The sequence below is a fragment of the Egretta garzetta genome, unplaced genomic scaffold (assembly GCF_000687185.1).
Source record: "Egretta garzetta isolate BGI_Z169 unplaced genomic scaffold, ASM68718v1 scaffold46, whole genome shotgun sequence".
NCBI classification, from domain to species: domain Eukaryota; kingdom Metazoa; phylum Chordata; class Aves; order Pelecaniformes; family Ardeidae; genus Egretta; species Egretta garzetta.
The window spans coordinates 3,352,144-3,369,919 of NW_009260268.1; the positions used below are offsets into that span (position 1 = coordinate 3,352,144).

At 37.2% G+C, this 17,776-nt stretch overlaps 1 protein-coding gene across 1 annotated transcript in view; it reads left to right on the top strand.

Annotated features, from left to right (window-relative positions):
* The window catches only part of TENM3 (teneurin transmembrane protein 3), a 320,392-nt gene that overhangs the window by 206,110 nt on the left and 96,506 nt on the right, over window positions 1-17,776 (top strand). Inside the window, 1 exon segment of the mRNA XM_035897781.1 lies at window positions 14,756-14,878. Within this exon segment, the coding sequence (XP_035753674.1) occupies window positions 14,756-14,878 (123 nt within the window).

Sequence of the window (17,776 nt, forward strand, 5' to 3'; positions counted from 1 at the left end):
AAAAGGCCACAGAACTATTTTTATCACTACTGCTTGCTGTGAACAGTTAAGCAAATCCATTTTGGACAGAAAAGAAAGCTAACATTTAGACTTAACAACTGAAACATCTTCTGGGAAAACATATTTTGTAGTTTATATTTCATTCTATGAGAAACAGTAGAAAAATGGTTGTTCTGCTATGACACAGATGACCATACAGTCATAACACAAATTGCAAATGAAATGTGACTGGAAAAGAGATACCAGGCTAGAAAGCCGTGTTTGATAATTACAGATAATTCATATTTTCCACATTAGTATAAAAATAGATACATTGTGCTTATTCTGTGGTTCTTACATTGTGCATTCATGCTTTTTGTCCATCTGAAAATGTTACTGTTTTATCATCATCTCAAGATATTTAAAGTAAGCTGAAAATTTATATGCTAATAGATTTCTAATAATGGACAGCTATCTTCAGAGTTGTATCAAAAACTTAATTGAGAATAGTAACAGAGCAACTTAAGGTACGAGGTTTTAAGGTAGAAAGAGAAGGAGGAGGTAGCCAGAAAAAATAGCAAACAAGTTTCTTCATTAGAGGAGACTGACACAGAAGATGTAGGGTGTGAAAATTACAGATGAAGGTCACTTAACTATCCTGTAGGTGGGATTTAAGTAATCCTTAAAAGTTAGAAAACTGTCTGTCTATGCAGACTGAGGGTAACTTTCCATGTCTCTGGTACTGTTTCCGAGTTTGTTGTCTTGTGGTTCTCCCGTATTACTCAGCATTTAGTGTGACAGCTGCTGGCATTCACATCTATTCCCAGATTGCGGAGGACCAGATGCCTTTCCTGTTGGGCTCAGTGGCAGAAGTCATAGTAGGGCAGGACCACCCTCCCCAAAACTAATGGACTTAGAACTGTGACAATTATAGAACTGAATTTTTGTGATTAACACAATGACAAAATATACCTGTAATCAAAAGGAATCTATTTTGCTTTATCAGTAAAGAACAATATAATATTTCTTTTTGATTGCAATGCCAAGTTAATATTATTCTGCTGTTTGTAAAGCTCAATTACTGCCAGGAATGAGGAAAACAACTTAATTAATAATGCCATTTAAATGGAATTTTTATTACAATACCCAGCATAGGTATTGTAATTAACAGGCATGAGGGACAATATAGTTTAGCTGCCATTAATCACCTTTACTTTCATTATGTGTTTATAGAAACTGTTTTTCTGTTTGACCTGCATTTAATTTTGAGTATTGAAATGCTATTGTCACTGAGAGTTTCATCAAGAACTTTTGTTTTTCTGCATTCTGTCCCCATTTCTGTCTGCTTCCCTAGGTTGTGCTGGGACCTTAGCTATGACTGCAGCTTCTCTGAGGTGTGTGGGCTGGGAGTATGTTCCCTATCTGCAGATATGTGGCAGATTTTTACAGTTTGCCAGGTTTCTGCTCTCATTCCATTTCTCTTCCCATCAAATTAGAGGCATTGAGGTAGTCTAACACATCTATATATCTGATTCTAAAAAAAAAAAAAAAAAAAAAAATCAGAAATGTTTTTGTCTTTCCTCTTGGTCTGTTGTCATCATTTGAAGAAAATGCTCTGAGATTTTACAGTTTACCAAATTCACATATCACAATGTATTCAAACTACCATCCAAACATCTACAGCAGAGAAATTTCTCTTCTTCTATGAACCTTTCTGAGAAAGTGTATCAGCCACCTAAGCATGGCTTCTCAGTGTGGTCTGATTGCACCAAGCACTTAGGAGAACCACATGAATGTCTCGTGTTCTTGCTCAATGTGTGCTTATATCTGGAGCTGTGAAGGCAGCCAGTGTGTCCAGCACTACAGAAAGTACATCACTCCTTGCAAAGTTGTAGGCAACTTCTCATTTTAACAATCCATGGAGCTTTTAGGGGAGGCTCCAGGTGTTCTCTAGTGCATTTGGAGGCAGCAGCAGTGTTCTCTGTCATCCTTTCTTTTCCCGTATTAAAGGTTTCTGGTATCGGTTCAGGCTTGGTGGGAGTTGGAAGCGGCTGCTGTAAGAAACTGTGGATTAGGTACATAGTGAAGTCTTGCTTCTGTCCAGAGTGGGCATTTCTAGGTCTTGCTCCGCTCCAGATACCACAGCAGCTTCCAGCTGCCTTTGATGGCAACGCTGTGTGTAGGGCTCTGCCTTCCCAGCTTGTGTGGGTCTGCTCTGCACCTGTCAAAGTCTGCTTGTCTGTTGTTCTAGATATCAGTACCACATGATAGTCTTCTCTGACAGCAGAGCAGGTATGTGGTCTGACTACGAGGCAGGACCAAAGGGTGTGTAGTCTCTTCAGTTGGGTCTTCAGTATGTGGTGATATACCTGGTGAATGCAGTACAGCACAATTATTTAGCAGGTAGAAACCACATCCTGAGATTTCTAAAGGATTTTAGCATCATGAATGGACCTTAGGAAAGTCCTCAAAGTCTGAAGTACCAGTTTCCTAGTTCCATTTCAGTAGTTCATAATCTTTAAAACCAGAACTGTAAAAGCTGGATAATTGATATTTGTAGGCCATGCCTTACTAACATTGGTTCAGGCAACTCCTTTCAGTCATTTCTGACATGTTCTTTCTAAATGGCAGTATTCAGATACATGTGTGACTGTCGACGCTGTTTTTATGCTTTAACATGATGCGTAATATTATAGCTAGTACTTCAATGACTTTCTGCATTGCAGAGATTTTCAGCTGTCTAACATGAGATAAATCTATTTTCCTTATCCCATAGCCATGACTTTTAGATGTCTGTATGAATTTCATACAGTGTTTACAGCATTGCTGATGAGCTCATTGTGCCTTCTTAGTGTGGAAATATTTTGTAAACAATAATGTAATTTCTTATGTTTACCATATTCTTTCTTTCAAAACCTGGAGACAGGGAGAGAATGTCAGAAAATGAAGTTGTTATGTTTCACCACCTTATTGGGCTGAATTGGGCCGAAAATGTTTTTAACATCTTTCATTGAGATGGTACAAAATCTAAACATGTTGAACATCTATGTCTTCAAGCATGAACATTAAATATACTTCCTTGTCTCTTGCAGGAATACCATTATGGATAATGCCTTTAGCTGATGTTTTCTAAGCAAAGATCTTGTTGCTGTGTTTCATACTAAGTGCAAAGCATAATATAATATTTACTGTTTCAGGAGTGTGCAGTATTAATAGTTGATGGGTGTTGTGGACAGTATTAATAGTTGATTGGTGTTGTGGACAGTATTAATTGTTGATTGGTGTTGTGGACAGTATTAATTGTTGATTGGTGTTACGGATGTCACATGCTATTATTGTTAGTGCCACTGAGAGTAAAACATTCATTGAGAAAGATAATCCTCACACAGAAGGATGTAGGAACATGTAATTGGCAGTCAGGAGGTTAAAAGAGACTTGACAAGATTTCAAGGGATTAAAAAAGCTAATCCGTCAAGGAGCATACCCACCTCTGCTCCGAAAAAGGCTTGTATTCTAATTAAGATTTATCACAAGGTTTTTGGCAGTAGTCCTGTCACCCTTCCACTTTTACCCAGTGGAGCAAATTGAAACTCAGTAATCCTGGCAATATAACAGGAGTAGTAATAAACTGCAAGATGACATGATGTCATTGCCCATAGGTCCCACACTGTTGTCATTCTGCTATCATACTGTGACGCAATATGATGGTTCCTCAAAATCTGGATGGTGTTTCAGGAATCCTGAAATTTCTTGCAAGCACATTATGTAGAGATGTGGGCCATTCTGTGCTCCTCCTATGATCTTCTGGCAGACTCCCGAGTAGCAGCAATTTTTCAGTCTAGTGAGAAATGAAGTTAAATTACACCAGATACTTTTTTTTGGCTAAATAGCAAGCTTAGAGTAATTTAGAGATGTAGTTCCTGTTTTATCAATAGAGGTAAATGTGTAGTATATTTTAGTATTACGTAATACTTCAAATGTGTGCTTATGTTTGAGAGATTTTACAGAGCAGGGATGAATTTACTTTGGTGATTACTCAAGTTGTTGTGGACATAGCATTAAAGTCTTCTCTTCTTTGCTGGTAGTTTCCATTAATTTCTGTCTCATGAAGAAAGCAGCCAGCCCTTAGAGATGTGCTATCTGCTGTGATATGTGAATTCTAATACGTGTATTAAAACTGGTATAAATTGCATCTTTTCTGTAAATTGCAATCTTTTCTTGAACCTTTTCTACGAAGAGAACTACTTGGTCTCTTTTTGAATCCTTTAAAAAATTCATGCTGTTAAAAATGTCTGATTTAGATGAGATTTTTATAAACCTCTTCATACACAAGCACTTTAGCATAAAAAGGTCAAGTACATGTGTCCAAACTTGCTGTGAGCAATATCATTTGATGTTACATTTATGACTGAGATCTCAAGAACACATGGGTTTTATATAGGTGTAATTACCCCACTGCAGTGATTAATTATGGATGAAAGTTAGGTGTCCTCTGATGTAGACAGGAATCTTTAAATATGAGATCTTTCATTTTCACATGGATGCCATTTTAGACAGCTTCATTCACAAAAAAAAAACCAAAAAAATGCATCTCTCTTAGGAAACATCACCTACAACAGCATCTGTAGTTTTATAATCCAGGAAAAACAATTGTGTTGCAATGTTTAGATGGTGTGGACATTTGCATTTGACATGGTTAATTTTCCTCAATAGTAAACCAAATCAAACAAAACCAGAGTGGTTTTGCCAAGATTTTAGGAAATAGGATCACACAAAAGCATATCTTTCAATAACTCTGTATAAGGAGTAATAAGGGGGCGGGGGGAGGTTAGGTATTGTAAATGAGTATCAGCCATTTGGAATATTAGCTAGCTCCACAAAGCTTTAAGTAAAGAAACAGATATGTTTCCTGTAGTTTTTATTGAAAAATACTTCTGAGTTACCTTCTTCCTACGGTACAGGAAGAGTAGTATTTTTATTTCAATAATACTCATCAAAATCTCCCAAAACAACAGCCAGCTGTGTAGAGTTAACACCTTTTGCTAACCACTCATTTACATGAGTTTCACAAGGTGTAACACAATAACTGAGTACAATAAATTTATCTTCACTTGTGAAAGCTCCAAACTTATCTGTTGTTTAATCTTCTCTTTAATCTTTGAAATGCCAAGTTTCATACCAGTTTTTATTGAGGCATTTTTTCTGGACAGTTGGTCCTCATTTGACTCGCTCCAAATCTTTTCATACTGCCAAGGAATAGTTCTTTATGTTTTTGACTTATTTGACAGGTTTTTGGTCCCCAGCAGCTTCTTTTCTGTCTGTTTCCTGTTAGTAATCTCAAGTAGAGGTAATGATATGCAGGTATCCACATGTTTGAAAAGGAGAGATACAATCCTCCTTGTTACTTCAATTCAGCTGGAGCCAAAACTAGAGGATCATTTTAAAACACGTCCTTATTACTGATCCAATATCTTTTCACACACTAAAAGGAGTAGTTGGTTTTCTCCATCAATTTTATAAGCGACTGCTACTTTAGAACTAAGACTGCCGATTCTTAATATCACCTGTAAGATTTTATAGTTCAGTGTTGTGGCTGATTTCATTTTAAGGGGTAAAAAATCAATGTGAACCGTAATCCTAAATTGTTTTTCCCAAGGTTTACATAACGCTTAAAAAATACAAAGTGGCTTACAAACTGTCTTGCAAGCAACAAATCACTGGCCTTACAAACAATTAGCAGTAGGGTTGTCTTTATGCCATAGATTCCTTTCCTACATCATAGACAATAAATTATTTTTTCTGTTTGCTTTTTATTAGTAGTAAAACTACAGTATATCTTTGCTCACAGCAATAGTTTCATAAAAGCCGCATCTCACTTTAGTGAGGCCTCTGGAGGAACATGGTGTGTTATTCCAATGCACATAAAATGTGTTAATGACTATATAATAAAGGATGCTCCATCTAGTAGCCAGACCCTCCTGCGTGTCTCTGGCCCAGACACACAGCTGCTCAGGCAGTCGTGATTCCTGGTGATGCAGTGAGCAACTATGTCCCTGTGAAGAACTGAGCTAAAACAGGGGGTGGTGGAAAGATTTTTAGTAGGGGGATTGACTGCAACTGCTGAGCTGACTTAAACCTTGGATTTTTGAACCAGGGATTTGCACAAGATTGCTTATGCAGATAGATTATGGTTTACAAGTTTATATTGGAGGCGTTGAAGTAAGGTAGAGTTGTGTAAAAAAGCCTCTGATGGTGAACTCAGCATGTCCATTCTGTGTTTAAATATGGATTTAAGTGGAAATTCTGTGGGTTCACATGTTGATCTGCATGCAGTGGTTGGTTTATGAATCTACATAATTGCACACTTCAGGGAGGTGAGTGGTAATTACCATGGATAGATCTAAATCACTGTGAAGAGGTTTTATAAAGAGGTTATAGGTTATTTTGTTTTATTTTGTTTCAGCCTCAATCACGTACCTTTGATCTAGAAGTGGACCACTGTAATCGTGATATCATGAAACCTAACAAACAGCAAAGGATTAGAAAACCTATATATTGACTTGCGCATTCAGTCAAAACAAAAGCTAATTTATGGAAAAATATGTAGTTCTAATCACAGTTTAGCTCCATGGGGTTCCAAATAACACACTACAATCTCTACATGCAGATGCTTTCATCTTACGTTCCAGGTTTGGTGACATTCCAAAAGTTCTTATCAAACCTTATTATCATCTTTTATTAAAGCTTACTACATTTCTTCTTATTGCATGTTTGCTGTAATATTCTGTCATTCTTAATATGGAATAAAAAAGCTTTGATCTTTTTTAGCCAGTCATGAGATGGAAATATGCAACACAAGTATTTCACTATATACTGTAAAATCCCAGCTCGGTGTGTCCTTTGAACATCACATTAATTGGCCCCTGTTTCTTTTTCCTTTGGTTCTTAAATCTTTTCATCAGGCTGCACTTCTTTATGCCATCAACATGCAAATAGGTTATGCATGATCATACAGTGCCATTTCATTATTATTATATCCCTCAAGAGATTTGTGGGCTTTTTTTGGGTTTCGGGTTTGGCGGGGTGTGCTTTGTAATAAATATGGCTTTTGAACTATAAAAATGGTTCGACCCATTCATTGATGCTCTTGCCTAAGAAAGATGTTTCCAATGAATTTTGAGACATTGCATCGGCATTGCTTTTCTTAACACTTCTGTTTTATGAGGGCTGTGATCTAAAGGATGTTGCCCTTAGCAAGACTTCTGTTGGAGTTGTGGAAAAAAACTAAAATAGATACGCACAAACCTGAGCCTCAGCTGTTTTCCAGAAAGCAAGTTTAAGGGAGGAAAGGGAAGGAGTTAAAGACTGAGAAGGAAGAGAGTAAAGAAATGCCTGAAGGAATACAGAGAAGTAATTATCCTGCAGTGTTAACCCAGTCTTGAAAAGCATAAATCAGGAGAATTTTTTTTCTCCCCCACAATACTTGACAACAAAATCATTGATTATGACTTTATCAGATAGAAATCCCAAATTTATGGAATGTTTTTCATACTAAAAGAAGACAAAACAACCCTCGTCTCAAAGGAGTCAGCAGTCTAATATGTACTTCCCCATCATTTCTGTACCTGTAATGATTTTTCACCATCTTGTTAACTGTGAACAACATTATCAGAAAAAAAATAAGCTATGTTCAGGAGAAAGCCCAGGATAATACTAAATCTGAAATAAGACATAACAGATACATCTTATTTAAATAAGAGGCTACTGAATAATGATCTTTGTTTCTGTTTTAAGAAATCTGGATTCTCCCTTAAGCTTTGAATGTGCCTCACATAATGCTGTTGACAGAATTAGACCATTGTTATATAAAAGTCCCTGGCTTGACAACTAAAATGAGACATCCAGCCATACAAGTTTTCAGAGGAATAGGTGTTCCATTTTTGGGTGAATGTAGTAAAAATAGTTACACAGAGACTACCACACATCTTTCTTAACAGTTCAAATGCAACAATACTTTAAAATGGCATATAATCGTCTTTGATTAGTGGTCAAAGAAAGTGTGTCTGTAGTAGATAGCTTATATATCTTTGTTGCTATATTTTTTCTAGGCAATTTTTTCTGAAGTGTTTTGCAAATTCTTCATTAAAAGGTTCCAAGAGAAAATGAGGAATAGAATATAAAGGTTGGATTTTTTTGCAGGTGAAACAGTAAAATCAATGGACCCGTTCAACAGTTCAGGATAAAAGGGAAGAGACCACACTTTTTCAGTTACTGTATTGATCTTGATAGGTATCGCTAAGTTTTTCATATAATGCTGTATTGAAATGTTTTACATTTAGAATATAGGTTGAGAAGCTTTTATGTGATGCTTTTGGTGGCTAACCTTTTGAAGACGCTCAAAAGCATGTACTTCTAAGTTATTTTAAATTTAGAAATAACAGGCTTTTTGTTGATTTGAGAAAAGCAGTAATAAATAAATAACTTGTCTTTGTAACTTTTAATTCACTTTATTTAAAATTTTAATTAACTATTTTTAATTCACTATTTGATCTGCAGCAACATCCAAGGCATGCTATTATCTTAGAAAAAAGCAAATGAATGCAAATCACTGAGAGTTGATTTGCACATCTTCTGGTCCACTCCAGGTCCTTCAGAATAAAATAGGTTTAGATTCTAATTATAGCTGCAAGAAAAATATATGGGAGATAATTTTAAAAACCACTTCAATGTTCAAATATTTCATTTGAAAATGTATTGCCAACAGGGAGATGAACTAGAAGATAATCCTTCAACAAGATTGAGCAATAATTGCAATTTGCTTAGTTTAAATTATAATCTTTTTGCATTGCTTTAAATATAAATGATATTCACTTTTCCTTATGTGCAAGTGTGCATATATATTATTCTATTAATTCTAGGGAAGCAATTTTGTAAATCATGGTTTGAAAGCACCAGCACCCAGAAATACATAGCAGTAGCAGTCCTGGAAGATGAGTTCAATATCTTAGCAAGAAGCTCATCTTCAAGCACAGCTTCATGAATAATAAGGCTTGATTACCATACCTTGTAAAACACATGGGAGAAAGGAAGGAGGGTCGCCAACATCATTCAGTTTCTCTTGCCAACTTTCCCCGCAGTCTCAAGTTCTTTATGTTTGTAGAACATACGCCATAGGCCTTATCTCCAGAGGTCTTGGGGAGATACTTGCTACTTAGAGATAGCTGGTGTTTTTTCTTTCTGCTGTCTAGTGTTAATTTTTCATCTGTCGTTATTCTAAGAAGAGCTGGAGGAACACTGGAAGTCCATTTCCCAGTTCAGGCAACTCTGTTTCTGCTTCTTTCTGCTTAAAAGAATCCTCCTAACTGTGAATTCCTGTTCCCCTGAAATGCAGTGTAACCTTTAGAATTCTTTCACTGCAGAAAAACAAGTCTACCAAATTCAAAATGGAAGCTGTTGAATTACTGGCACTTCTGACCAGTACTTCAGAGACTTCAGACTCAAACTTCAGTTACTTCTCCAGTTACTGTAGGGCTACTTCTGTGAACAAAGCCTCTGCTTATATGCATATGGTTTTGCTTGTTCATCCTTATCCACCTGCATCTTTAATGCTTTCACTTGCACAGCTCATAGGGTCTCCGCTATCCCCTTTGTTTTTCATGTGAGCTTATTTGTCACTTACAGTACTTTAAAAAAAGATGTGGTTGATCCTGGCGAGTTAAAATAGAGACACCCTTGAATTTTGACCAGGACAATAAGTAAGTTTCTCTGGTTTTTACTGCATATTGCTACACTTTCCTACAAAGAAAAAAAAAAATTCTTTCTGATAGCAATCATAAACCCCAGCATTGTATGTATATTCACATCTGTATCCAAACTTTGTTTTCTGTTCAGAGCAACATCCTGGATACTGGAGAATGCTAACACCTGTCTAATTTCTTTATCTACTAGCTGTCCCTATCCTCTTAAGTGTATGAGGAGAAAAAAAAATTCCAGACAAGCCCAGTTTTTGCTAAATGGAGAAACAGCTACGTAAATTGGTTTTCTGTTACAAATCTTTTTTGTGCCTCTCATAACTTCAGCAGAAGAGAGCTTTGAGCCAGTGAGCAAGGCAGCAAAGGGAAAGCACTCCCCAGTCGAATGCAGCAGGTAGTTGTCAGCTCTCACAGTTCTAGTTCTGCCACGTAGGTACATAAATTTCTGTCTCTCTTACCACCTACTAATAAAGGGACTGATTTCTTTTTGGCTTACTGAAGAAAGTCTCGAAGAGGGTTTTGAAGTGATAATACGGTGTGTTTGCTCACAAACAAGTTCCTTGTAAAGAGAGTGCATAAAGCACAGCCCTATGAGCTTGAGAAAGGAGCATGCAAGACAAATGGGCAGGCAACATTAAGAGAATGAAAGGGCCTGATAGCAGCAACTTCTTCCTGAAGCAGATTATTGTAAAAAGTTTCACGTGGTGCAAACTAGTCATAATATTTTTTTCAAGTGTTTGCTGTGAAACATATTCTTAGCTGCTATTTTAATTATTGAGTGGAAATGAGGCACGTGTAGACTGATGACAAATGAAAATAACTAGACCTCAATTACAGAGTGAAAGGTAAGATCAACCAAGCTTGAAAAAGCAGTTTAAGGTCGTTCAGAAACCTTTCAGTGAACAGACGGTAAGATTATCTGGTAGTCTGTAACAAATGATAACATTTTTGTGTTAATATCAATGCTACTGTAGGTATAAATGCAATCCTTTAATCTGAGCTCTGAATCTTTTGAATATCCCAGTCCATTTGGCATGTTCTGCTTTGCAGAAGTTTAAAGGAAAAGGGCAAAAGCCCAACTGTTAGTTTGGTTACTGCTTGTATGTTTGAGATTTGTTCTGGAGAATTCAGGCATATCCACCAGCAACACGCGGACACTGATGCAGCACAGATCCTAGAGGGCTTTGTCCTTTCTAATGCCTCTCCTTCTCACTCTGTTAGAAGGAATGGAGTTCTTACCATTTAAACTATCACTGCACTCTAAAGGCTAGCCATAATGCTGATAAGTTGGCCAATAGCAGTACAAATACCACTTTAAATATCTCTGTCAATCTCGAGGTAAAATGCTATCATAACTTCAGCAAATGAAGATGTTGGTAGCTAGAGATTATTTTGCAGAATAGAAATGGGGACTGAAACAGCAGAATAGGCAGAGGACATAATCATCTGTTTCTCTGCTTAAAAAGTCATCCTGTTCCACGATGGGAGCAATCATTCCAGTCTCGATACAAGTAAAAGGAGGCTTTTGTTAGGGTTTGTGGGTACATTTGGAATTGTGACAATGCGTCTTTTCTCCCATCCCTTGAGGGTTCATCCATACTTGCAGCTGTGGGTTATTTGGATTGAGTTGTTGTGGTCCATGACCATCACAAGCTGTGTGCCTTCTCATCAGAGGCATCTGGCATTCTGAGACAAGTCCTTGCTGCCATCAAAGGTATGCCAGTATAGAAGGTTGTTCCAGTGTTAGTACCCTCATAGATTTGGCTGATTCAGAACCAGTTACTGTGGGAAGGATCTCTTGTCTTCAGTGTCATTGTCTAACACCAAATAAATGCCAAATTGAATGGGAATAAACCAGACCTGACTGGCAATATCCAATCCAAAAATCAAGAAATTGCTTTACATTAGATTTGGGACTAAAATAGCAGCTAAGCATAGTGAAATTTATTTTGCTTTATATGTTTTTGCTTTAATTTTGCTTCATGTATCTAATTCTTTAAAGAAAGAAGTAAACCTACCATTTCCCTGAACGTAATAGAAACAGAGAAGGGGTTTGAACTCTCACATACCCATCCCAGAGGTGGAAGAAATTCTCCATCCTTTTCTAGACCTGAGGAAATCAAACAAACATATACACCACTGCAGTCTGCCTGCATCATTCCCCCTCTGGAAATGCAGAACTAATTCATAACATTTGATTTGAAGGGCTCAGACCCCCTACTGAGGTGTGCTCTCAGTGTGCCGTTACCAGTGTCAGGTGCTGCTTATCAGACCGCTGTCCTTATAACACTGATAAGGGCTTAAAGTTTGCTTTTATATAGATGGCTGACTGAGAAGAGATCAATCTTAATCAACAAAATAGTGCCTGAATTTGTCTTCATCAGTCAATTTACCCATATTCTTAAAATTCCCTATCTCTAAAGAAATTGTGCCTTGTATTTTGATCCTATATCAACAAGCCTAATTCTTTCATGTTCTTCTCATATGTGTTTGTAGTGAAAGGAGAATTCTCTAAATTCCATAGTGCTGTCTCAGAGAGATTACACAGTTGAATTATTTAGTGTGTTAGTACACACTGTAAGTTTTGGGTTGTCATTGGAGTTGTCAAGCGACATTTTTGGTCTGCTTCAAAAATACTCTGATATTCATAATCTGTGAAACAGCTGCATGTATCCATCTGTTCATTTTTATTAAATGTTGTTTATTGAACTTGGTGCTAGTTCAGTGTCCAAGTTGAGAGAGCAATAGTATTTTTGAGGGATACAACTATTACTCACCATCTTTGACAGTGAACTACAGTGGGACTCACATCAGTACAAACACAAAGAAAAGGTAATTGTCACTTACCTTGTAGTAACTATGGTTCTTTGAGATGTAATCAATATAGATCCCACAGTCCTTGCCTTTGAAGACTTCAAATTCCAGCTGTTCTGAATTATGAGGGAATGGCTAAAAGGTCATGACGGAGCTTCCCCTTCTGATCTCCCAGCAGAGCATGAAGAGGCACAAGGCAGCTGCATAGCACCACCAGACAAAGCTGTTAATGTTGTTCTAAGCTCATGTGTTTGGAAGGGATGCACTTCTGGAGTTACAAAATGAATGTCACTTTCTTCTTTTCTCCTGAAGAGTATTAAAAGTGATAAGAAGCCAGCAAAGTTAGGAGAGGTGATTTAGACCTCCAGACTGAAGACAAGAATGTACTGGGTTTGAATCATGAAATATGTAGGTATTTGCAGTCTTTCATTGCTGCCAGTGCAGTGAACTAGTGTAACAGATAGTAGAGTTTGACCCTAGGGATTTTGATGAAATATATTAAAACAGATACGATCATCAGGTGATTAATACATAAATAAGAATTTCAGCTGAGGTAGGGCCAAAATAATAATGGCTAATTCTAGTGATGTGCCAAAAATGGTGGTGGTCGGATTTATGGTTTAACAAGAGATGAGAGGGGAAAAAAGAAATAAGGTTTTAGGGTCAAGGAACATTCTACATTATCAGGCTTTGACAGGCAATTTAAGGTCTGAGAAAGAAGAGTAATAGTAGAGTCAGAGACTTGGAACAAAGGGAATATGTCATCTATAAAGAGGATTTCAGTCTCTGAAACATTCAGTAATAGGTCTTTGGTTGCATTCTGGTCTTTTGTTTTGTTGAGGGTAAGGGGGGGGGGGCTAAGGCAATGACCTGGCAGAGAGGGTCTTAATTCTGCAGTGTTCACTGTCTCCCTGACTAAACTTCCACGCATGCCTGTTCGCCTTAAGTAAAGATTGCCATGGTCAGTACAGAGAGACTGAAAGAACAGATACTGAAACTGAAAAGGATGAAGAGTTGTTGTCATTTGAATAGAAGGAATGAATAAATTAGTAACATCAACTATAGTAGTGATCTGTTTCAGAGTCGAAGGAGCAGAAGCAAAAAGATACAGTGAACTACCTTCCTTATATTTTGCACTAATAGTTAAAACACATTATTACAGATTTTTTTTCGAGTGTATTTTTATTCCCCAGTAGCACTGAAAGACTATTTTAGCTTTGGAGATAACCACTGTCATAAAATGAGCAAACCTGTGTTACACCAAACGCAAATCAGAGTAATTACAATAAAATTAATTTTCGTGGTAAGAGAAGCAAATATACCACAGAGAGCAAGAAATTGCATATGTTATGTTTATCACGATATAGCATTAAGGTGATTTTTTTTCCATATTTTTGCTCTAAAAGTTTAGATGGGGGGTTCATTCATTAATCCCTGGTGATATCAAGGTTCCTTAAGCAGCTCTCCCTAATACCATGGAAGGTGGACTCTATCTTTCATAATTAGCTTAGCTAAACTTTTTAACATGGTATCACCTTTCTAATAAACGTGGTTGTGGGGAATTAAGCAGTTCAGAAACCTAGCTGATGCACTGTCATCAGAGCAAAGTGCCCCAGTGTCTCCAGCTCTGCTTATGGTCTTGGCCTCGTTCTGTAGACTAGCATGGGAAATAGGTAACTGGAGGTTGCGCAGGGTGTTGGTGACAGCATGAAAAGAAGTGTTCATGTCTTAGGTTAGCCCTGCAACACCCATAGCACCCTCCTTCCTCTCCGCTTGCATTGTTTCTTTTCCCTTTCTGGCTAACCAGAACGGATCCATCTGCTGGTGAAATCACTTATTTTAGCCGGTCATTTAGGAGCTCACGTAAATGATTTGTCTCTTCAGAAGGATCAAAAATGAAAAAAGAGAAAAGGATATAATTACTGCCTATCCTTTTGAACATTGATTTGGGGCCGGTAAAAGACTCAAAATGAGACTGGTGAGCTTTCTGTCAACTGCGTTCACCGAAAGCACTGTATCATTAAAGGACAGTGGTAGTAATTGCTTAGTGCCATTGCTAAGTTGAACTATTAGTCTGCGAATGCTTGTTCCTGTAATTTAATTTTTTAATGTATGAGTTGCTGTTCCGCTGCGAAGCGTGGAAAGCCATTATTTGTGCGATTTGTCATTGTGGCTAAGAGCATCAAATAACCTGTATCCTTTACCACCAGCGATGCATCTGTTTGGCCTCAACTGGCAGTTGCAGCAAACTGAAAATGATACATTTGAGAATGGAAAAGTGAATTCTGATACTGTGCCAACACATCCTGTAACAGTACCTGCTGGAGAAAATGGTAAGTAAAACAGGCACCAATTTATCTTCCTTTCAGAGCATTCTCTTTATGTCTTATTTATATCATCAGACTTTAACACTTTTCCTCCAAAATTATATTTAATGGAAGTACAGAGCATTTCTAATTAATATTAGTTTTAAAAAGACATGTAGATATGAAACAGGAGTTGTATTTCAATTGAAAAGAGCTCACAATTCCTCCTACCTAGCATGTGAAGGGAATGATGAATACTGAGCGATAATGTTGATCTTACTAGAAAAGATGGTTGTCAACCAAAATTCCTCATGGGAATTTACATGTAATATTAGATGAGGATAGAAAAGCTCTCACCACATCCAGAGAAGCAGAACCTCCGCTTACACAAAAGTCTTGGATAATGTAATGATTGTGTGGGGTACTCAGAAGTAGCGAGATGGTGCTGAGGCTGGTTTGGACCATCCTGCCTGAGGGGCTGGGGTGGCTGGGGTCTTGTGCTGCAGAAATGACCACAACAAAGCCAGGGAGCCGCAGGTGACAGGACGCACTATTTCATAAGGGGGACCTGATACCACAGTTCAATCTCTGGGAGTCCCAGCGAGCTCTGAATGGTTTTCAGGCAAAAGCCTTGGCTGTGACAGGGGACATAATCTCTTTTTCTGGAGAGTTGGCACAAGAAAAGGCACTTCAGGGAGATTTTGCGTATTTTCAAAGCTTCTCTCCTAGCTGTGTTTAGAAGGCAACTCATGATCAGGGCGCTTCCTATGGCATGACGACCTTGCTATGGAATGGCTTGTGTTTTTCTCTACAGATGATGATGTTTTCTTCTCTTTTAATTTCTCGCTGAAATTTAATAGGTCATGTATAATATTTTCATTTGTTTTCTGAAAGTCTCTAGCATATAATACTGTCTGAATCATCCAGCCAATATATAAACTAAAAAAAACAAAACAAAACCCAAAACTTTATTAATTTTGTTGTAGGAACTTTTAAAATACAAACCACATAAAGGGATTATTTTTTATCGACCTTTTTCCATTTGCCCTTTAAGATTCTCAAAACATTTAAGAGCCTGTGCACTTTTGGCTAACAGAGGCTTTAAAATCAATAGTTTTTGAATGGAAGACTTGATTTAAATGGTTGATGAATGCGGTGTTTGCTTCATTACACAAAAATCCATTTTTCCTTTCACAAGGTAGAGCTGACCTCCTTACCACTGAGGAGAAGGAAGCCTCTGCCAGCAGTTGACATCTTCAAATTTTTTCAAGTTATCACAGCTCCAAATTGTAGAAAAGATACAGCTCAGTTCATTCTTTCTGTCATCTTTGTAAGCATATGAAACTTCTCCAGTAGGACTTTTTCTTTTTTCATTGCCTTTACCCTACTGCCTTTTTCTTGTACTTCAATATTCATTATCTCTTTCTGTGTTCTTACTTGTTTTGAATGAATAGCAAAAAGCTACTGTATGGTTAATGAATGTTGATGCTGCAGTGACAGCTCATCATCCCACTGTCTTCTGCGCCAAGTAGCCTATATACTTTCTTGTATAAAGTATATATGTATTTTTCTAAGTATTTTATAAATACAAATTTTTCTTTTTCCCTTGATATTTTTTTAATTTTTACGAATTAAAACCTGTTATACTTTTCCTCAAAAGTAAAAAGGAAATAACAAATATATCAAAACCCATTTTTCCTTCATTATGTCCCTAAATACTGTACAAGAGAACAGGGTTAATTCCATCCGCTGTTAAAATGCTGTCCTCTGCAGAATATGGTAAGTGGTCATTTATCAGCATACATCAATACTAACCAACAGACAGACCAGAGAATACACATTTTAAACCACAAAAGGGAAGTTAAGCAGAAGGGAAAGTGTGATGACCAGATGTGAAATTTAAGGAAAACTGTAGGGAAGAATCAATAAAGCCTTAGTGTGGATACTTGGACTGCTGTACAGCTTTTAGCACTGCCTCTTTTTAGCCCCCTGGTAATATCCTGATACTCTGATTTAGGTGGGAAAAATTCCCAGTGTTGTATGGGCCAGGCATTTTCCTTGACTCTCTCTCGTCTAAACAGTTGGATAATCCTGAGCCTGCTCTGGTCAGAAAATCATAGGCCACTGTGTGCTAGATCCCAGGTATTCATTTGCCATCCAGAAGTACAGGTACTTTGTGTGATGAATTAGCAAAGCTTAAACTTGAAAATACATCCTTACCTCTGAAGAAAATTCAGCTGTGGTTTACCTAGAAATAGCTAGTCATAAATTGACAGTAAAAGCATGTTAAATAATCCTTAAATGCAAACCATTTGGTAAGCGATGCTTGAATCTCTGAACAAGCGTTTTCCAAAGGTTTTTTGTTTGTTTCTTCTGTGGATTTTTTTTTTCCTCTCCCAGTGCTTCTCTCTATGTGAACAGTAAACTGCTGGCAACATATCACCTGCTTAGCTAGACAGGCATGATTCAAGGCTGCATAAGGTGGCATAAGACTGTGTGTTCTCTAAGGATGTGATTAATTTTATATCAGTGTAGGTTCTCCAAAGTAATTGTAAGCCATGCTTAATCAAATGCAAACGTTTACTTGAGATGCATCAGTGCTTTATCTGTTGTTATAACTAGGCGATAGAAAAGAAAGGTTAAAAAACAGAGCTTTTTTAACCATTGTGTTTAGCAATTGGTCGTGTCTCAAATGTTGCTAGCTTTATTTTATGTCCTATAAAATCTGTGCGCAATTCAGAAATACCTTATAATGATACATGCTTAATTGCAGTTTTTTTAAAAAGGAAAAAGAGGAAAAAAGTGAATGGGAAAAGGGGCACTTCTTTTGGCTTGATTAGATGCACTTTTTGAGACGATACTCATTAAAATACATTATACTTTCTCTAACTGATATGTATTGAGCTTTTTTATTTTGTTTACAGT